Raw genomic sequence first — 23,408 nt, forward strand, 5'->3', positions numbered from 1 at the left:
ATCATGTGGTAGAAGGCGATTTACTCGCCCGAGTGCCCCCATTAACTAGTCCCTAGGTCAACAGAGAGGATGTAAATCACGGGTGACTACTAGTCATTAGTGAATATGGTTAAGGGATAATTTATATATATATATATATATATATATATATATATATATATATATATATATATATTGTTGCGCAAAGAGAGAGAAACACCTCTCAACCTCTAAAACGTGGAAGAAGAGGAAGAGTGAAAAGAGATCGCGCGGAGGAACAAGACAAAAGGCACACAAAAGGAGAGCAAACACGAGAAAGAAGAAGAAAAAGAGAAAGAAGAAAAGTTACCGTGGTTCGGCGATGTGCCTACTCCACAAAACGGCCGAAGCTTTATTAGAATTCTCTCTACACAAAACAATCATATCTAATGATTCTTGTGTTTGTTGTTGTACAATAAGTTTACAATAATCCCTATAAATAATACTAAACCCCAGACCCAATAAAATCGTAACAGAATTTTGTTATAAAAAATCACAACAAAATTCTGTTATATAAAATTTTAATAGAATTTTATTACAAAAAATCTTGACAAATTTTTCTTCCATAACATCCCTCATATTAACCTTATCCAAATATGAGTCATCCGTCAACAATCTCCTATTAGAATGTATACTAAAAGCCTAGCTTTTTGTATAGACATTTATTTTCAAATGAGAATCACATTAGTCAAATGTCTGCATTTAGTTAAATGCATTTGTCCATTTAATTTATATTGTAGATAACATGGTGTGTGGTGTCACACAGAAGATCATATTATCAGTTCCTTATAAATTATAAATAGTAGCTCACAACCAAGATGGATTGAGACAAACCATTGGAATGGTTGTAGTATAATTTGATATTATTTTATCTTGACTATAAAATTATACTAGTACACTATGTGTGTATTCAGTAGGACCATTAGAGGTTGTTCCTTTTATACTGACTGCATAAAAGAACAGAATCTCTGTTATTATGGATGTGCATACTCTTAATCCCGATATAATAACAAACACATGTACTTAGTATTTATTTCTTTAATTTATCAAAGGGTGATATTTATTCGTTAAATCAATAGGCCCGATAAGTTGGGAAATAATATTATTTATATGGTATGTTGTTGATTATAGAAGGAAATTGTGTCCTATTTATTAGGTTGATGATGTCCCCTTGAGGAGCTCATAAGGTTTGTCATGTAAACCCTGCAGGTGGACTTAATCTGACATGATAATGAAGTTGAGTGGTACTACTCTTGGAGCTAGATGTTAATTAAGTGAGTTGTCAGTAACTCATTTAATTAATGGACATTCGATATCTTAAACACAGGGAGATTAACGCACTCATGATAAGAAGGAGCCCATAATGTAATATGGGATTGGTGTGGTAGTTCAATAATAACTCTTTAGTGGTATGAGTTATTATTGATGAACTTGAGTTGGGTGTTCGGGTAGAACACAGGAAGCTCAAGCTCATCAGGAGGCCAAAGTCAATTCCTCCTCTAGGTCCCTATTGTAGCCTCTATGTATAAAGCCTCATATCCAACCGAGTCCACTTCTTACCCAAGTAATGGGTCGGCCACATCCTTGCTTAGTCCCCAAGTAAGCGTCGGCCAAGCTTTTCTTAGAGCCCAAGAGGTGGCTGGCCAAGCCTTGCTTAGTGCCCAAGCAAGGGGCCGGCCACAAGGAATTAAAAAAGGGAGTTTTTATTTATTTATTTTTAAATCTTTCCTTTTATAGTCATCCTCCAAGGGATTTAAAAGAGAGATTTTAATTTTAAAATCTTTCCTTTTATAGTCATCCTCCAAGGGATTTAAAAGAGAGATTTTAATTTTAAAATCTTTCCTTTTATAGTCATCCTCCAAGGAATTTAAAAGAGAGATTTTAATTTTTTGAACTTTCCTTTTATAGCCATCCACAAAGGGATTTAAAAGAGATATTTTAATTTAAAATCTTTCCTTTTTTGTAGTCATCCACAATGGTTTAAAAGAGAGATTTTAATTTAAAATTTTTCCTTAATTGATTGCCCAAATAAGGGTTGGCCACACATAATAGGAATTAATAGGAAGGTTTTAATCTTTCCTTTTTGCATTCACCAAGGATTATAAAAGAGAGATAGATGGTGTCTTATGGAAGAACACAACCTAAGCTCTTTCTTCTATTCCCTTGTGTGGCCGACCCTCTTCCCTCTCTATTCTCCCCTTGTTTCCTTTACCAAGGGCCGACGGCATTAAGAGGCTCTATCTTCTTGTGGCCAGATTTTTGGAGGAGAAGAAGAAGAGGAGGCTCTCTATTCTAGCATCCCTTTGGTGGCCGAAAGTCTTGGAGGCAATTAAAGTGGTTCGGGTGGTGTTGTCTTGGAAGATCATCGCTCACACGACGTCCAAGAGGAAGAGAGGAATATAGCAGAAGATCAAGAAGTCTTTAAGATACAAAGAAAGGTATAACTAATTAATTGTTTCTGTTGTGTACTAGTTTAGTTTTCCTTTGTATGGATCCTGAAATACCAACACAAGAGGCTAGCGATCTTGTGCTTTGATTATGGTTTCTGTAGTTAAATCTAAGGTTATTGTAAGGAGTTTAAATATTCAATTTCTTTGAAAGGCTTTGTCTATGAAGTGGTGGATGATCTCATACCCAAGAAAGCCAAGTGCGTCGTCAATGACCTGGAAGCCAATCCTTGAAATAGATATTTAATCAACTTCTGTAATATGGTTTAACTTCTGATGAACACATGGGTTGAACTTGGATTAATAATATTAAGTTTCGTTTGTAATCCAAGTTTAACTTTTAAAAAGCACATAGGTTGCTAGGAAAAGTTCTGTGCTTGTACAAATTTTGTACAGGGGAAACAGAACGGAATTCCAAGTAGCACCCAACATCTCCACCTTGGCGAATATTCATCCCTTCGAAGAACACGAGTATCTGAATAAAGCTCCACCTGGATCTCTGTGTTGGTGCAGGTAGCATCCGACGATCAAACCTTAGTTTTGATAATGGCAAAAGGAATTCAAAGTTAACCCTAGGTCGTAGGGGGTGGTAACCCTAGGCGAAAAGTCCAGACAGTCTGGCGGACCGGACTAGCAATAGGTATGATCTCCCGAGAGGAGTAGGTGAGGGCGCGTTCCCCGGAAGAGGGAACAATAGGCGTCGGTTTGACCTAGGGTTTCCGGTTCGAAATCCGAAGTCAGAACCGGACAGTCCGATGACTGTCAGACCTTATATTTATTATGAGCTAACTTTGTGTTGCAGGGTATTCTTTGGACTAACGTATCTTGCTGCTACAAAGGAGCAACCTTAAGCCTCGAATGAACAGTGTCCGAGGCGCCTCCATGGAGCTTGGAGGCGCCTCGGGTGCAAAGGAGCTGAAGTCTACGCGGCAGAGCTAGAGGCACCTTGGACTGAGCTGGAGGCGCCTTGGACTGCAGATTGGAGGTGCCTTGGACTGGCATGGAGGCGCCTTCAAGTGGATCAGAGGAGAAGTTTTCTGCGCTGATCCATGCGGCTGACTCAGCAGTATAGAGGCGCCTTGGAAGAGCTTTGAGGCGCCTCTAGCAAGCTTTATAAGGGGTCTCGAGCAGCAGCCTATTGCAATAACCTTCTACGCAATCCTTGTGCAACGAGCTGCTAACGAGACGTTCCGACAAAGCCGTAATTTGACGCTAACTACCCGGACCTCAGAATCTTCAATTTTCTATTGTCGTTGGTATATTTAGTTGTTCTTTTGATTATTGTACTTCATTTTGTAAACACTTTAAGGAAATTATAGTTGTTGCCTAATGTAAATGCTCAACGAGCGTGAGCCTTGGAATAGGAGTCGCCACAGGCTCCGAACCAAGTAAATAGGCTGTGTCTTTCTGTGTTTGTCTTTTATTTTATTCCACTGCATTTCTTTAATAAAGTTTTAAATCGTAAACGAATTAGCCACGAGCGCTATTCACCCCCCCTCTAGCGCTGTCTCGATCCAATACTCTGGATCTGGACTTCCTTCCTCTAGCATTTAGAGATATGGAATAAGTTCAAGCAATGCTTGAACTTCTTTGTGGTCACTGGCTTTGTCAGCATGTCTGCAACATTGTTTGCAGTGTAGACCTTCTCAAATTGAATTTCTCCGGAAGCAATCAACTCTCTGATCTTGTGAAATCTCACATCAATGTGCTTGGTCTCGAATGATACACTTGATTCTTCACCAAATAGATAACACTCTGAATATTGCATAATAACTTGACTCCACTTTGCTGAACACCCAGTTCTCTGACCAACCCTGTAAGCTATAAAGCTTCCTTTGCTGCTTCAGCTGTTGTCATGTACTTGGACTCCATAGTAGATAATGCAACAATAGATTGTATCATATATTTCCAACAAATAGGTCCTCCTATCATAGTGAATATGTATCCTGTAGTAGACCTCCTGTTATCTAAATCTCCTGCATAATCTGCATCTACGTACCCAGCAACTGAAGGATCTTCCGATTGTCTACTGAACATGATGTCATAATCAGTTGTATTTCTCAAGTATCTGAAAATCCATTTCACTGCATTCCAATGTGGTCAACCAGGATTTGAGAGAAACTTGCTCACCATACTAACTGCTTGTGCCAAATCTGGTCTTGTGCAAACCATGACATACATCAGACAACCAATTGCACTGGCATAAGGAACCTTTGACATCTCTTGGATCTCGTCATCCGTCTTTGGACACTGTGTACTGTATAACTTGAAGTGATGCGTCAGGGGTGTGCTCACCGACTTTGCATTCTTCATGTTGAACCTATCCAACACCTTCTTCACATAGCTACGTTGAAACAACCATAATCTCCCTGCAGCTCTATCCCTGTGAATCTCCATCCCAAGAATCTTCTTGGTCTCTCCCAAATCTTTCATGTCAAATTCCTTGCTCAGTAGTCTCTTCAATTTGTCAACCTCTTTCATCTTCTTCGCAACAATGAGCATGTTATCTACGTATAGTAGTAAGAAAATCAATGATTCATCTTCAAGGCTCTTCACATATATGCAATAGTCATACTCACATCTCCTATATCCGTTTTGAATCATGTATGAATCAAAACATTTGTATCATTGCCTAGGAGATCGTTTCAATCCATAGAGTGATTTCTTCAACTTGCAAATCAACCGCTCTTGTCCGGGCTGACTAAATCCCTCAGGTTGTGACATAAAAATCTGCTCCTCCAATTTCCATGAAGAAATATCATCTTCACATCCATTTTCTCAAGTTGCAAATCATGATGTGTCACTAAAGCCAACATCGCTTTAATTAACGTATATCTTACCATAGGAGAGAAAATTTCTTCATAGTCAATCCTCTTTCTCTGTGAATACCCTTTTGCTACCAACCGAGCCTTGAACTTCACTTCTTCTCCCTCTGACATTGCTTCTTTCTTCTTGAATATCCACTTGCACCCTATAGCTTTCTCTCCTTCAGGAAGTTCCACTAGATCCCACGTTTGGTTCTTATGCAACGACTCCGTCTCCTCTGCCATAGCACCCATCCACCTATCCTTCTCAGAGCTGTGTATCGCCTCATGAAAAGATGTAGGGTCTTCGCTACTAGTGATAAGCGCATAAGATACCAAGTCTTTGAATCCGTATCTAGTGGGTGGTTTTACAACTCGTCTCATTTTACCACTAGCTATAGTGTGATGCTCCATGTGCTCTGAGCTAGAATCATCAGAGTCATGAGTCTCTAGCTCCACCTGCACAATATCTTTCTCCATGTTGCTTTGTGGTGTTTCCTTTCCTTCTTCCTGAGTATGTTGTAACATAGTTTTCTCGTCAAATACCACATCTCTACTGATCACCACCTTGTTTGCCTTAGGATCCCAAAGCTTGAAGCCTTTAACTCCTTTCTGATACCCCAGAAAAATGTACTATTTTGACTTCGCATCCAGCTTTGATCTTTCTTCATTAGATATGTGCATATAAGCTGGACATCCAAAAACTCGAAGATGAGAGTAATCTACTTGATTCCATGTCCATACTTCCTCTGATACTTTACCTTCTAGTGTTGCCCTTGGTGATCTATTAATAAGATAACATGTCATGTTAACTACTTCCGTTCAAAAATTCTTTGCAAGCCCTGCATTCAGCCTGAGATATCTTACCTTCTTAATGATTATCCTGTTCAACCTTTCTACTACCCCGTTCTACTGAGGTATCCTCCGAACCAATAATTGCCTCATTATCCCATGCTGCTCACAAAATTCCTGAAACTTTGAATCTGTGTACTTAGTCCCATTGTCTGACCTAAGGTATTTGATATTTCTTCCGGTCTGGTTCTCCACTTCAGTTTTCCACAGTTTAAACTTTGTAAAAGTTTTTGACTTATGACGCATAAAGTATGCCCAGACCTTTCGTGAGAAATCATCAGTAAAACTCACAAAATACAAGTGCCCTCCATGTGATGTTACATTGGCTGATCCTCAGAGATCCGTACATACGTAGTCCAGAATCTCCTCTGTCTTGTTTGTGCCGTCTTGAATTGCACTTTGCTCTATTTCCCAAGAACACAGAATTTGCAGAATTCAAGCTTGCAAGTCTTGACACCCTTCAACAAATCTCTCTTGTGAAGTTCTATAATCTCACGTTCACCCATATGCCACAAGACAGTACTGTCTGATTCAGACTCCACTGAGGCGACTCCATCTACAACTATAATCCCTATCAACTTGTAGATGTTTCCTGCTACCTTTTATCCTTTTATTACCATCAGAGCTCCCTTGCTGACCTTCATCACCCTGCTACTGATTTGTAATTACAACCAATACCATCCAGTGTGCCTAGTGAGATCAGGTTCTTCCTTAGCTCTGGTATATATATAACATCACATAAAGTTCTGATCACACCATCAAACATCTTAATTCTGACGTTCCCTATGCCAATAACTTTGCATGACACATCGTTTCCCATCAACACTAAACTAGAATCCACTACCTTATAGGTGTCAAACCACTCCTTATTTGGAGTCATGTGATATGAACATGCAGAGTCTAAGATCCATGCATCTGTCAGCTGCTCCGAACTCGACATAACTGATAGCATATCTCCATCATCGCTCTCTAATTTTTTTTCTTTAACTATGTTTACAGACTTTGTCGAACTACCTTTGTTCTCTATAACATATTTCTTTATCTCTGGACAATCTCTCTTGATATGACCTTTGCCTCCATACTTGTAGCACGTTATCACCTTCTTCCTTCTCGACTTAGAACAAGCCTTGCTGTTGTTACCCAATTCATGTCGAGATTTGCTCCTACCATACTCTTGGTTGCTATTTACCACAAGTCCTTCTCCTTGAGAAACTTCATCGCTTGTTTTGTTCCTTTGGTGAAAACCTAGCAACGCACCTGTGATCTCCTCCAATTTAAGAATTTCCTTTCCCCACATCAAAGTAGTAACCAAATTCTCGTATGTAGGAGATGAAGGTAGAGAATTCAACAACATCAATGCCTTGTCTTCGTCTTCGATCTTCACATTAACTCACTTCAGATCACTTACAATCTGGTTGAATACATTGATGTACTAGCTCAGATCAATTCCTTCTGTCATCTTCAGCCCGAATAATTTCTGCTTAAGATATAGTTTGTTTGTCAATGACTTTGACATGTATCGACTTTCCAATTTTTACTAAACTGCCACCGGTGACTCATCGTCCATGACATGGTACATCACGTCATCCATAAGACAAAGCCTGATTGTTGCTACTGCCTTCGCCTGAAGTTCTTCCCAATCTGATCTCTCTATGCTTTCCGATTTTCTTTCTCCTAGCGCCTTCACCATGCCTTATTGCACCAACAAGTCGTAGACCATTCTCTACAATAATCCAAAGTTTCTGGTTCCGTCAAACTTCACCATATCAAACTTCGCAAAGTTGTCCCCGACATGTTGAAGAAATCCGCTAAAACATGTAGCTCTGATACCAATTGTTGCGCAAAGAGAGGGCAATACCTCTCAACCTCTAAAATGCGAAAGAATAGGAAAAGAGAAAAGAGATCGTGCAGAGCAACAAGACAAAAGGCGCACAAAAGGAGAGCAAACACAAGAAAGGAGAAGAAGAAGAGTTACCGTGGTTCGACGACGTGCCTACTCCATAAAATGGTCGAACCTTTATTAGAATTCTCTCTACATAAAACAATCACATCTAATGATTCTTGTATTTGTTATTGTAGAATAGACTTACAATAATCCCTATAAATAATGCTAAACCCCAGACTCGGTAAAATCGTAACAAAATTTTGTTATGAAAAATCACAATAAAATTTTAACAGAATCTTTTCCATTCACAGTAAGCTATTACATTATCTAACCTATATATATATATATATATATATATATATATATATATATATATATATATATATATATATATATATATATATATATATATATATATATATATATATATTTATACAAAGCTATTGCGGGACTTAGAAAACGCACCTGTGCGCGACTCCTGTGCTGGCACTAGTGACGTGGATTTCATTTATTTCTTTTATTTGGCTTTTGGTTTTTCACAGAAGTCGTGATCTCTCTTTGGCAAACCCAAGGGACGAAGCTAGGGCACGCCGTCCTCGCTGCGCACCTTCCTCCTCGTGTTTTCGTTGGCTTCCTTCCTCCTCATGCCCCTCACCTCCACTCGGTCGCGAAGCGTCCAACTCCTCGTGGCTTAGAAACGGGCGATCTCTCTCGGCAAACCTCCGAAGCGAAGCTAGGGCATGAAGCTTCCAGATCGTGCCCCTCATTGCCTCGCACGACCACGAAGCTTCCAGCTCGTGCCCCTCACCGCCTCGCGCGACCACCAACCCCTCTCTTTAAGACTCCTTGTCTTTGTTGGGTCTCGCTTCTACTTCCCATTGCTCATAGTCTTTCTCTTGTTTCTATAAGGCTAAATGATCTTTGTTCATCTCTGTTTTCTCGAATGCTTGATTTGTTTAAAAAAATCTTCTAACTTGATGAGAGATTGAGAAAGGTAGGTTGGTAGGTTGTTGTCCCAGACATCCTTGTCCTATTTTTTCTTGGAGTACCTTTGCCTTTTCATGATTTTCCACTTGACTAAAATAGTGTAGTCATTTGACCAAATGCACATAGAAGTGGAAAAAAATACTACGATACCCTTCTGTAGCTGAAGCTAGCAGTAGTAATTTGATCTTCAATAGGTGCTTTGCATATTGAGCAGCTATCTCAACATGAGTTTGTAAATCCGGTAGGGAAAACATAATGGTAGAATCAAAGCGGCTGGAAGAAAGAAAATTAAAAATTAAAACCCAGCATGCAATTTATAACTATCTGAATAGCATCTTTAGATAATTATAAAAGTATGAGTGATGGCCAGATTGCAAATCCTTGCACCTTATAAGAGCATGATCCAGATCTTGTCTTCTATTTGTTGTAGCTATAATAACCACTAGTGTTTTCAAGAAAATCAACATGGATCTTTGTATATAATTACATTTTTCTAATGACACTAGTCTTTTTATTGTGTATAATTTAACCATTAATAAGTTGGTCACAATATACTACTTTAATTTGATTAGCTAAAACATACAATACAATGACCATATGTTAGGGTTGCAATATTTATAGTTTATTTACATGAACAAATTATAAACTCTTTATTAATTTATTTTTATCTTGCAAAAATAAAGTGTTATAAATGCGGTCCCTTAGTCAAATGAAGTGTTATGAATAAAATTTAGTTAATAATAGAGAAATGTTAAATTGAAACTAACACCATGCAACTATTCCAATTATAGGAATTGAGATGTTGGAAATTCAATTGTATAAGGTGGGAAAGGTTATGTTTTGTCTATCGGTTGCATCAATATTATACCAATCGGTTATTTATGAAATTCCTCTAAAGTTGACATGTCTCATTTGGATTTCAACATTTTTTTTTTGATAACTTATATTCTTTTGGTTCTACAATTTACAGGAAACTTGTAAAACTTTGACTCTTTATATCCAATCCATGGTAATCATTTCATTTAAGTTCTAATATATTGTCTTTATAAGATTCTAAATGTTGTTTTAAATGTAAGGAAAAACATGTGTTGTATTTGTTGAATGTGAACCGAGAATTTATGAAACGTGGGTAGAAGCTTCTGATCATGTTATTTGCTTTAAAGACGCCATATGCAAATCTTTCAAAAGTAGAGAGGAGGCAGAAAAAACTTTTGAGACATACTTAGATAAAAAAACTGCACCAGCTTCCTTTGCACCAAGTCAAAATGAAATATCATGTGCAACTTCAAGTTCAAGGTCAAATTCAAATTTAGAGAGAAAATTTTCAAAAACTGAAAAAATTATTAAGTTGAAAGATGCATTGAAAGAACTAGAGCATTAGTTGAATTCTCTTATGATCAGTGATGATAATGATGATGATAAGGCATGTTGTTTCAAGTCGTAATATGAGTTGAATTTCAAACAATAATTTTAATTTGAGTGGTTGCAAGTGTTGTATCAAAATTAAAATGGTACTGTAAGCTAAATTGTTTTCATGATGTGGTTTGTTGCTATGGTAGAGTTGCTATGCACCTTGAGAATTAATGATTTGCATCAAAATATTGTTAATGCTAATAGTTTTAGCGTACTATCTGTATGCCTGCTTGATGGTTATAATTGTCTCTTGCAATTGGAAATATTATCTGGAACTGATCTTTAAGATGCATGCTGTATAAGAAAATTGTATATTGAAGAGACATGTATTTGAAATGGTTCTCTATTCATCATTATGAGAAGATGATGTAATAGCGTTGCAACAGATGAGAAATCCATCAACTAAAGAAAGCTACATAGGGCTGGGATCGAGATAATACCTTCTATTGTATTAAAAAAAATCTATGAAAATAATGCCATAGCAAAATGAGACCAAAGAACTCACGTCTTTTGCTATTTCTCCAGACAAGATACTTAGGTGTTGGGGCTATTGTTGTCAACAAATAATAAGTTGCTCTGTTGTGAATTTCCCTCTTATCTTCTTAACTCTGGCAGATGAATGATGCTCTTTAATGGGCTGCAATTAGTGGCTTCGTAGAGGAATGGTAGAAGATTTGTTTGCATGCAAAAGAAAAGGTAAAGACCCTAAACGTTGCCTTGTCTCCTTGGTCAAGTCGAATTGGTCGAGGAGGAAAACGACCAGGTGGATTGGAAGACAAGGCTACAGCGACCACTGTATCTATTTGATAATCCAGTGCTTTTAAAAATCATAATAATAAACGATCAAATCAATAAAAAAATCTTTTTTTAAAAAATACAATTAAATTTATAATGTTTATAATATACTATAGTTAAATACATAGGGAGAGAGATATTAAAAGTAAAACAACAAAAAAGCTAAATTTATTACTACTTAAAAAATCATGGTTAATTTAACAACCAACCTTAAAAAATGATTGGATTGCAAAAAATCCCAGGGCGAAAAAATAATTATACATTTTTATAATTGACAATAATAATATGAATTCGAATACAATGATAAGAAATTTATTATGCATTTAAATGATTTAATGGTCAGTATATTGTATAAGGATACACCTCATACATTATTAATTCTACCTTATTCGCCACATGATTATTACTGCATATATCTTAGATCTTATTTTCATCTTGTATGACCAAATAAAAGAATAGACATTTTTGCAAGAACAAACATCCTTATTTGCTGGTTCTATTTGGGATCTACGATATTGTCGATGTGAAGAAGCATAACAAAGCAACAGATATGCTTTGAGACATGGACAAAACAGATACCAACAAAAATATATGTTTGGAAGAGAAAATGAATCATAAGAAACTTGGAAAACAGTTTATATAAAATTGAAATCTCCTTTGATACGGGCAATTCATTGTTAATCAGTGACAAAATCAGCTACTATAGATCTCAAAAACTTTTAATCAATGTAATTCATACCTGCTAGCACAGCAGTCATGTGCAACATGTTTTCTAAGTCTCGCAGGGTACAGATAGAGTTACCTTTTGTTGTTAATCTATTAGTCTCAAAATAAATTTGCAAAGACTGACAACAGATGAAGCAATTCTTGATGAAATTTACATTGACAAATTAAAATAGGAACACTCAATTTTCATACAGAGCAATTTTTCAAACATCGACAAATGCTTCTTCTATGAAAGAATTCAACTTGGTCAAATTGCGTTTAAACGACTTTAGGTGCTGTAACTTTAGATTTAGGTATTGCACCTCAATCAATCAACCATTAATTTCTATTTCTACATCACCAACTCAAGCAAGAGGAAAAACATAAGCTAAATAATGCCAAATATTTAATCCTTGTAAAAAAAAATCATGGACAAATCAATTGTAGAATGATGCCTACCTGCCTTCGGTCAAATAATGTTGCTAGATCAAATGCATTGAGATTTAGAGGACCCACCTGCTTGCAAGAGAGAACCCCAAGGAAGGGCTTAACAATATTTTCATGGACAACTTTAACCAATTTATTTCTACCATCGAAAAATGATACCGAATAAACATAATATTACCCCATTAAATAATTTGCTAACGAATATTGCTAGAACCTACAATAATAAAGACAATTATTATTATTATAAATATCTCAATCAATCAACCAGTAATTTTAAATTAAACTTTGATAGTTCTTGCCTACTATTGATGTCAATTCTTCTTCATTTGTGTCGTTATCATTGTTATGATGATTATTTAAAGTTGATCTAACAATCAAGACATTGTCATATTTACACAATTTAATAAAAGTAATTGATTTACAAAAAAAATTATCATACAAATGGAGAATTAATTGACATATACCCTTGCTGCAAAATTGGACAATTGCACTTGTCATGTGACACACCTTGATGCCCACATCCACGACATAACCGGGACTTTGAGGTTGACTTCTCCTTTGATGATTTCAATCTCTTCTCACATCCCTTTGTTCTTACTAAAGAAGGATCAATAATATTAGGGGGCTCATCCATAGATTTCTTCCTTTGACTTTTATTGTCACATGTTTTACTAATGTTCATCTCTTGAATTTTATTATAAATACAATCCAATTGCTCATCCAAGAAGTTTGTCCCTTCATCAATCAAAGATGCATCGTTAATTAATACTGAAGCTTTATAAGATAACCTTGAGTGCTTTGACATCAAAACCCTATCTGGATCATCAATAAAATTTTACACCCCCAAAGCATATATTGCTCCAACCTTTGCATCTCGTGTCCATCATTTGAGTATATACTTATCAGGCAAATGCAACACTTGGTTGATACGAAAAAAGCTAACATATGCCTGCATGGAATGTCATCAAACTCAAATTTCCTACAGCTACAGGATATGTTATCCCTCTGTTTGTCATGCGTGAGCACCCTTGGCTTGGAGGAAGAACAACTTTGAAAATTCATCACATGATAAACCACTGAGTCAACTCTCATAGATACTTGTTGCACATAATAACCATAACTCTCACTTATTTCACTTTGAAACTCCACCCATTTTTTTTTCATATACAACTTAATCATTTGAGTTTCATTGGCCAGTTTGTCTTAATCCAAGGATGCTCATTCATATCAATATGATCTGCAACTAACTCATTGTGTCTTTGGTGTCTCAGTGCCCTATTGAAACGGTTGATAAAGTCCATCAATGAGTTTTTATTTGACACATATCTTTTGAAAAATGCATGCGAGCCTTCAGATCTCTGACTACTTGACATTCCAGCAAAATACATGGCTAAAATAAGCTAGCACCCACTTATATCGTAATTCATACATTAAACACAACCTATCATTTTTCTCTAAGTCAGCATACTTGATAACCTCTTCCCATGATTTTTCAAATTCATCAGGTGTTGTAGAATTTCTAATAACATTATTTATACTTTGATAGTAGTCACGAAAAGTCAAAGGATTCAATTTTTCTAGAAATTTATTTAATATGTGTCATAAACAATATCGATGCACAGTCAGAGGAAAAACTTGGGCAATAGCTTTAGTCATAGCAGGATCTTGATCAGTAATAATCACATTTGGTGCAACTTTAGGCATGACTTTTGTGAATTTGTTAAGCAACTAAACAAAAGATTCAGTTTTCTCATCACTTATAAAGTCACAACAAAAAATAATTGTCTGGTGATGATGATTAACTCTTACAAATGGTGCAAAAATCAATCCATATTTATTGGTATTATATGTTGTATCAAATACAACTACATCACCAAATATACTGTATGTTGTTCTTGATACATGATTAGCCCAAAAACACCTACTAAATCTGTTATATGAATTAGTCTCATATTCAAAGAAAAAGATAGAATTTTTCTCTTTCTCAGATGCAAATAGCTCGATTAGTGTTTCAACATCGATACTTTTTTGTTCATCCTTGAGCTCTTTCTCAAGTTTCTAATATCTCTTTCTGTGCAACCTACTTGCTCGGGCCCTGCATACTCTATCTCCAATAATCGCATTTGTTGGCAAGTTGGCACATTGACCTCTAAAAACCGTTGAGTCAATGTTTTTTTATTTTTGCTATTGAAATATTACGATATGAGCGTAGCAAATACACCTTTGAGGGAGTCGAGAGTAGTTGATTATGACCTTCCATGAAGTTAGTGACAACCCATGCATGCCCAGTTTGTTTTTTACAAGTGAAATCTTTGACTTACAACCAGTTCTAACTTCGCCCTGTGTTCTTTCCCTTGTCCGGTGATCATCCTTTGCTTGTTTATTCCGTTGATCATCCGTATGCCCTTCTTCAAAGCATACAAATGTTTTCCACACAACTTCATTTGTTATCTTATTTTTCTTGCTACTATTTATCCTTGTACTAAATCCGGATTCACATGCATATTGGTTATAGAATGAAAATACCTCATCTATTGATGAGAATTCCATCCCATATTTTGATTTTCGATCATCTGCAACTTGAGGAATGTATAGTTGATCTTCACCATAATTTTCATCCATTGCTAGGAAATTTTAGATTTAGATGAAATAAACTCTGCATATCATTATCAAATAAATATACATAAACAAAAGAATGTTGCCAGTAATCAAACAAATTAATCAAAATGCTACAGGGTAACAACATCGATATACTTCAAGCTCACACATGGAACCCGAACAAATTCACAAAGATAATCATAAGATAAAAAAAAGCGTAACACTTTGATAGACATTTTTTTTGAATGGACAAGTATTACTTCTTCTAGTGCAAGCTAAGCATCAGAATACCAAGAATGAATTACTATATTAATTTCGCTTCAATATGTACCACCAACTAGACTTTGCTAACAATTTAACTACATGATTTAGACCCGTGCGTTTCTTCATTAGGACAAGTAGAACAAACAAGCATGCACATATTTGAAAACCTTAACAGTCTACTCTGCCAACAACACAAATCGAAGTAAACAAATGAGAGGAAACAAATACATACCGCCTTAAGCACGATGTCGGAGAGAACGCACAGAACACATCTTGCTCCCCTTTCTGTGGAATCCGTGTTGTCTAAGTTAAGAGGAGCTGGACTGTGAGAGGCGCGAGGAGGAAACACCGAGGGAGGGTGTGCGGCGAGGACAGTGTGCCCTAGGGAACAAAGCTCATTTAGCCTTATAAAAACAAGAGAAAGACTGTGAGCAATGGGAAGTAGAAGCGAGACCTAGCAAAGACAAGGAGTCTTACAGAGAGGGGTTGGTGGTCGCGCGAGGCGGTGAGGGGCACGAGCTGGAAGCTTCGTGATCGCGCGAGGCAGTGAGGGGCACGATCAAAAAGCTTCGTGCTCTAGCTTCACTTTGGAGGTTTGCTGAGAGAGATGGGCCGTTTCTAAGCCACGAGGAGTTGGACGCTTCGTGGCCGAGGGGAGGTGAGGGGCGTGAGGAGGAAGGAAGCCAACGAAAACACGAGGAGGAAGGTGCGCGGCGATGACGGTGTGCCCTAGTTTCATCCCTTTGGTTTGTCGAAGAGAGATCACGACTTCTGTGAAAAACCAAAAGCCAAATAAAAGAAATAAATGAAATTCACGTCACTGGTGCCAGCACAAGAGTCGCACAGAGACATATTTTCTAAGTTCCGCAGAGTAACAATTTTATGTGTATATATATATAATATTAATAATAATAATAATAATAATAATAATAAATCCATTGCGAACGGAATCGACCGTCCCAAAATAGTCGTAGTAAAAATTAAACGGACATTCGTCTATTTGGTATACCCCAACTAAAAATCAAGCTGCGCTGTCCGATAGGGGCATCCGTCACTCAACAGATCGGTCGGCACCGCGGCGCGGTATACTAACATTTCCTAAGTTAGCGATGAATCAGAATGTGAAAAAAGATCAAGTAATCCGGGTACTACACGGAGGTCGGTGGATCCACCTTCCAATCTCGATTTCAAATTTTCGGTGATCTCCTGATCTGAGACGAGAGGAAGCAACGCAGTCGGATCGGACGATGGCGGTCTTCATGGCGTTGGAGGACTCCCCGCCCTTCAGAAAGCAGGTGACACGTCCTTGATTATTGTCCGACCTTTCTGCGTTAGTCGCTTTCTTGTGGTGATTTCTTCTTCCTATTTTTTAATCTCGTTTGTTTGGATCTCTTCGAGTTTAATTGACTGTATATTGCTGACCTGGAGTGTTCAAAATCTGAGCTTGGGGATCGCCATATTGTGCTTCCATCGCCCTTCAGGAATTTTTTTGGTAATTTTTGTTTTCTTTTGTACGAGAAACGCATAGGCTAATTACATGATGGAAGTAAAGTCACAGGTTGAGTTTTGTAACCTCGAGTTCGTTTCAGTCTCGGGAGAGAGACTCCTATTCCAATTGTTAACAGTCTCCATATTGCGTTCAAATGATAGCTGGAAGGACTTTCATAAATCTGGAAAAGAACCCTTGTTTTATGGAATAAAATATCACTTCAAAATTATATTGCAAATGGTTCGATAATCATAATATTTGCTCTACTTTATACAAGGCTTGTTAAGAGGTTCGTAGATGCCTTTAAAGGATGGTCCATGGGCAACAAAACAGGATTTATATAATGAACCATAGCTCATTGCTAGCACATACACTACTCTTGAGTGCTAACTTGTAAGCCTTATGCTGGAAAAAAGGGATGGATGCTGTAATTTCATCTTTCTATGTCTATTTTGATTTAAAGTTAGGTTTACTTGAAAGCTAGCCCTTAACCTTCTATCTACTTAGTTTTTGTGTCATATCATCTTTCTTTCTTTTTGCTGCCTTCTTTTTCTTTTCATCCTTGTTGTTTGAGGTCGTCACTTATTCTTTCCTTCTTGCTCCCCATTTCATTGTTACAATTGTTAGAACAAAATTAGTGTTTCATTAAATCAATCCAACTAGCAATTAACTTGTTTATGTTAGGACTTGTAGGATGATGGCGGGATTGGCTAGAGGGGGGAGGTGAATAGCTTTTGACCTACGTTTTCATTGACTAACTGCATTTCTAGTCGACTGATTTCCGATCAACTGTGTCTTCAATCTACCAATTGATTTTCTATCGACTCTACTTGACACCTATTGACTTATTACAGGTTTTAGGGTTTTTTGACTCTCATAACTCACTTAAAAGTTTGCTTTTGCAACTTCACTTTGCCGAACTTAGCTTATAAGTCCCTTGGATGTACCAAATCGTTTCATGTGCCATCCTTCACTCTTCACCTATGAAGTTCACATCCTTTTGTTTGTTGTCATTGCTGTCACTTAGAGGCTTCGCATTCTTTCTCTGATCAAGAGTGGACCTTGAGCATTCGAGCTAATCATCAACTTAGCTGTGCCAAGTCAAGTTTTATGAGTTTCGTGTATTCTATTAAGTCTTTGCACGACTTCATACACACGTTAGAAATACATGTAAATTTAATTTAAACCAGTTGCTCAACACATCAAATTCCATGGTTGAACATGACCACTTATGGCATGATTACACTAAAAGATTACACGTGTTCCTTAAATCTCTTCCCTTCTCAAGTTTGTGTATCAATTGGTAGTCTCCTATCTCTTTGGCTTTGATTCAAAAGAGTAAGGTCCTCCTCCATTTGAAAATAGTTCATGATAAAAGTATATGTATGACATGGCAGAATCTTGTTGCCTTTAAAATGGGATAGTTCTAAGGATTTATACATCATGAAAAGACTAAAATGAAAAATCTTCTCTAATGCCCTCCTCCATTCTTTTCTTCTACAATATTTTAAGGTATAAATATTTTTGTTGCTGAAGATTGAAGAGTTGTTAATGCACCACATGTTGGCGAGGTAACAGTAGTTGTATTCTTGAGATGTAAAAGCATCAGATTCAACATCTGCAAGATCAAACCTTGCCTTATGATAGTGAATTTTGCCTTTTTTAGATTTTTTTTACTATCCATTTTATTTATGTGCTTTGTTATAATTGTTTAATATATTTATTGTTTGGTATCTCTTGCTTTCTATCGCCCTAGCATAGTTGTTTAAATAACTTATAATATCTATACTTTATCATCCAGTTCCAACAATATAAGTTAAGATGGTTTGTTTCCGCATTTGAGATATTAAACTATGGTTTATAAAGATTATCAATAATGGTAATATTTTGCCTTGATATTCATCTAATTTTTTAAATTGTTCTGCTTCTATTTGTTTACTGTGTAATTTCAAGAAAGATGCATCTATTTTGATGAGTAAAATCTATACAACAATGGAACAACTACATTTTACTAAGGGGTGCACCTAATATTTGGCATTTAACAAAGGGTACACCACAGTTTCAAATTTACTAATGAGAACACTTATTTCAAAATTGCCCTTGCAATTGTATAAACACTTTTAAGACTTTGAAAAACATTTTAATGACCTTTTGATGGGAAAAATCAATAAGGGCATGAATCAACACTTGAGAACATGAATCTAATGGTGATGCTATTTTATCAATTTTGACTCAGCAAGGTGGTATAATCAAAATTTAATGGTTATCCATGAACTCCTAGAAGCACCATGAATGAAATGGTGGTCACATACTACTATGTTGATCAATAGAAAAGTCATCAAGGTAGACTGATCAAAATGCCTTAATGATGTTTCCTATTGTCAAAATTGAAAAGTAAAGGTATGAATGAGCTTTTGGAAGCACCATGAACATAATGGTGGCCTCCTTTTTTTATCATGAGAAAGATTATTAATGTGATTTCTTTCAATGGACAAAAAAAAAGAGAGTAAGAATATAAATGCTCTTAGGAGCATCAGAAAGTTAATGGATCTTATATTTGGCCAAAACATTAAAAATGCTATTAAGGTGAATTGGCCAAAACACCATTTTCCTATACAAGAATTGTTGGTGCAGGTGACACCTTATAATAAAAAAAAATGTTTTATTGTATGGTAAAAGGGTTTAAAGTTAGACTTTGTGTGATTTAACAAGCATGTTAAGTGTGTAGGCGCAGATAACTTAACAAAGGAAGTTCTAGTAGCTCAAGGAGATCATATACCAAACAAGGAAGTCTCGATAGGTACCAAGCAAGGAAGTTCTGGTAGTTTAAGTAGACCAGATACTAGACATGAAGTCTCAGTAGGTTAGAGAGATTGGATACGAGGCATGAAGTCCTGGTAGATCAAATACCAAACAAAATATAAATTTAGGAAAGGTCCTTTTAGCAAAGAAGGCTATAAGGGAGTGCCTTTATATCTGGGACGTGGGTATCCCTTGTAGACCTAGGTGATTGACTTGAAGTAGAAATCAATAGGAGTTTCAAAGTTACAGTCAAATATATAGTATAGTTGACAAGAAGTATACTTGTGGCTAGGCTAGACTATTGCGAGAGGCCCTGCACCCTGAGGCTGCTACAACATCTGGCAAAGTTGGTTGATCTCCAAGTTGTATGGGATCATTAGAGTTTTGGCGAGAGGAAGAAAAATCTGGTTTTGCTTGATTTTTGGTGTATGAAAAATTAGGAAAAAATTGATCTGTTGATGGATTTGGAATCCATCATTTCTTTAATTTTATACATCCTTAAGAGTAAACAAAGCATAACCCTTTTGTGCAAAGTTTTTTTTTTTTAAAAGAAAAAATAACTTATCTCTTTTTGGTCCCATACAATACCTTATTTCTTTCTTTTTTTATAAATCTAATCTCCAATCACGAAGACAATGCTTAGAAATGAGGTTTGATGATAACTTTAAGTTTTCTTGAGAAAGGTTAGATTTAAGGATTTATATCACTTTGGTGGTGATCTCTTGTAAATAAAGAAGCTTGAAGATGACACACTCTTCTGTTGTAGTGTTAGAGGAAAGAAAAAATCAACTCAAAAGGTTGCATAGGTCACCAATGCCTTTAGGTTATGAACAACGATTTTGGGGCAAGGACTATGGTGTGGTAGATCATTGTTTGTTTGCTTATTTGGCAATTAGCTACTTTGGTATGAAAAATGTGAGATTCCACTTCGGTGGTTCTTGTATTCATTAGGTTGATCAATGTCGATAAAGCAATGTCACTCTAATTCATTAAGTTCTCATATTGTGCTCTCTTTTTGATCGCTTAAGATTGAATGGAAAATTTTGTTGATTGGATAGGTTTTATAGGGAGGGACCAAATTTTATCTCTTTTTTGACATTGAATTAACATCCAAGAATGAATGCTTGAGAGACTTATGTCAAGAATCTTTACTATGTAGCTATCCTTTTCTTTCTTCCAATTCTCCATTTATACTTATGTATATTAGGAAATTCACTTTTGTAATTGTTTATATAAATAACAAGAACATTTTTTTTAAAAAGAATATAATTTCTCTATGGATGGTTGATTCCATCTTAGGTGTAGGCTTAGTAAGGTCTTCTCCAAAAGGATATGATTGAGTAAATCCTTTTTTGAATTTGTGATTGACATTAATTAAAAATTATGTTAACTCAAAACTTATCCAATACATAAGACCTTTACCCCTTTTTATTAATTGATAATACCACTTTTTTAATAAAAACCCTAATTAATTAATAAAAATTCTAACAGAATAACCTTTTAATAAAACTAGTTAAGCTATCATATCTCATAGTTTATGGAATCATTATTCCATGATTTATAGAAATATTTTTAGTCTAAGTTTTAAGGATATATAGGGTTACAAAATCATTTTTCCACGCTTCCTCTTAAGTTGATGAATAAATGTCTATCATTTTTAGAGTGAATAGAATACTTTCAAACTACTTAACCCTTTAATAACTACATCTGCAAATTGTTTATATGTAGATACATAAGGGGTACAAATTAAACCACTTTTTAGTTTCTCCTTGATGAAGTGTTTGTCAATTTCAATGTGCTTATCATTTTGTACCGGATTGTGAGATATGCTAATTCTATACTTATTATTACAATAAAGTCTCATTGGGTCATTACACTTGATCTTCAAGTCTTCGAAGATGAGCTTTAACCAAAGTATTTCACATACACCTTGGCCATTAATCTGAATTACCTCTGCACTAGGCCATGCTACTACATATGATTCTTGCTCCTCCATGTCATGAGGTTACCACCAAGAAGGGTGCAATATCCAATTTACTTCTGTCAACTATTGACCCAACATCATTAGCATCTATATATGCCTCAAGTAGCAAACATTTCTTTAAAAATAGAATATCCTTTTCTTGTGTTGCTTTGAGATATTATAATATTCGGTGAAAAGATTGTAAATGAGGTTCTTTTGGGTTATGGATGAATCAGCTAATCACATTTACTAGGTATGATATGTCTAGTTTTCTATGAAACATAAATAAGGTATCAGATGTTGATATATTTCCTTGTCTACTACAACACCTTTCTCTACTGTCCTAAGTTTGAGATTTGGGTTTATTGGAATACTTAATTGGCTTGCTTGTTTGCATGAGGAAATCTACAACATTTTTTTATTGTAAGATAAAAATGTCTTGTTTAGAGTGTGGGCCACCTCAATCTTATTTCAACTTTCCTAATGTTTTAATTTCAAACTCCTTCACCAATGAGAAGTTCTCTCCTTATCATTATTTCTTATAACTATTATATCATCAACATATACTAAGAGCGTTGAAGTGTTTAATAAAGAATGGATGATCCCCTTAGCTTCTGCAATATCTAATGATAATCATAACTCTCGCAATTCATGGCCGTGGTGATAATAAAATATTAATATAAAATTTTCTTCAATTTACATATGGTATAAACATTCAAATTATTTCCATATCTTGGAGGGACCTCATAAATTTCTCCCTCTGGTTCTTCATGCAAAAAAAGATTCTTTTTATCAAACTCATTCTTGGGATCAGTGCTGTTGTGTTCTTGGACTTGCATTAGTTTAGGAATAGTAATCTTTTTCCTTGAGGACACTATGTAAATCTCACATTCTCTTTTCATGATTTGACAAATATTTAAACTCAAATAGTGATTTAAACATTGTAAGCAATGACAGGTTGAGTAAGCAATCTATGCCCTTGTTTTGCAATATGGAATTCTCCCTTGAAGATAAGGCGTGGTGAAGTAAGATACTTGTTCATTGAAAGTAACATATGCGTTTCTATTGAAATTTTTCGATGGAGGATAATAACACTCAAGGTTTAAAATCTCGACCCGTGCCGAGATTTCGGTCCTAGGCCGGAATAATACTCTTTTTGTATCATATAATGCCGTGCTGATACCGTTTTGGTAATTTTTTTATTTTTATATATAGTAATTATTAGATAAATATGTTTATCGTGTGTAATTTAAAAATAAGTTGTAAAGGAGTAGCATGAATCAGATGGAAGCATTCGTTCTTGTAACATTCTACTTAGATCAACTCTATAGTTCTCCAACGCATAATACAAAAAATGCTATTTTATATATAATAATTATATAAATTAACTATTTATTCATTTAATTAATTATTAATTTAAATAATATATATTTAAAATAGTAAAAATATATTAGAATATCAATTAAACATTAAAATAGTAAAAAAATACAAGTGGAAGTTGAGTTTTCTCATCCGAAGTCCAAAAATGATACTAAGAATGAACTAGTATTAGAAAAATTATCTATTTTATCAACGGAAGGAGAAGTAACAAAAATTGTAACTACAGAATTAAATCCTAATATGATATGACAGAAATCGTAGCATTCGCATTAAAAAATCTAGAATCAATTTTGATACTAAATAGGCTATCTTCTTAGGTGATGAAATAGATACGTCAAATAACTAACCTACTAGAGGAGATTTAAATATTAGTTGTAGCAAAGGTGATTATGCTCACCCCAGGCATTCCTGTCCCTAGGTTATGTGAAGGAAGGTAAATCACGGGGTCAACTTATAGCCGATCGTTAAGTGGCTAAAGGGTGGGAGGTTTTTTTTTCCTCGAGGGCATGTGCTTGTCAGAAATTGACCTTTGTCCCATTGTAATAAAGCTACCACCCTC

General features: G+C 35.7%; 1 protein-coding gene across 6 annotated transcripts in view; it reads left to right on the forward strand.

Moving 5' to 3' along the window:
• The first annotated feature begins 16,228 nt into the window (after positions 1-16,228).
• LOC121967558 (ADP-ribosylation factor GTPase-activating protein AGD2-like) overlaps positions 16,229-23,408 on the forward strand; it is a 66,397-nt gene continuing 59,217 nt past the window's right edge. For 3 of the 6 annotated variants that reach the window (XM_042517865.1, XM_042517873.1, XM_042517897.1), the window contains exon 1: positions 16,230-16,510. In XM_042517865.1, coding sequence (XP_042373799.1) covers positions 16,463-16,510 — 48 coding nt within the window. In that variant the 5' untranslated portion in view covers positions 16,230-16,462. Of the gene's footprint in view, positions 16,511-22,426; positions 22,495-23,408 lie in introns of all 6 variants that reach the window. The other 3 variants (XM_042517888.1, XM_042517905.1, XM_042517881.1) reach the window with 2 other exon arrangements.

This window comes from Zingiber officinale, chromosome 1B (genome assembly GCF_018446385.1).
Source record: "Zingiber officinale cultivar Zhangliang chromosome 1B, Zo_v1.1, whole genome shotgun sequence".
Classification (NCBI taxonomy): domain Eukaryota; kingdom Viridiplantae; phylum Streptophyta; class Magnoliopsida; order Zingiberales; family Zingiberaceae; genus Zingiber; species Zingiber officinale.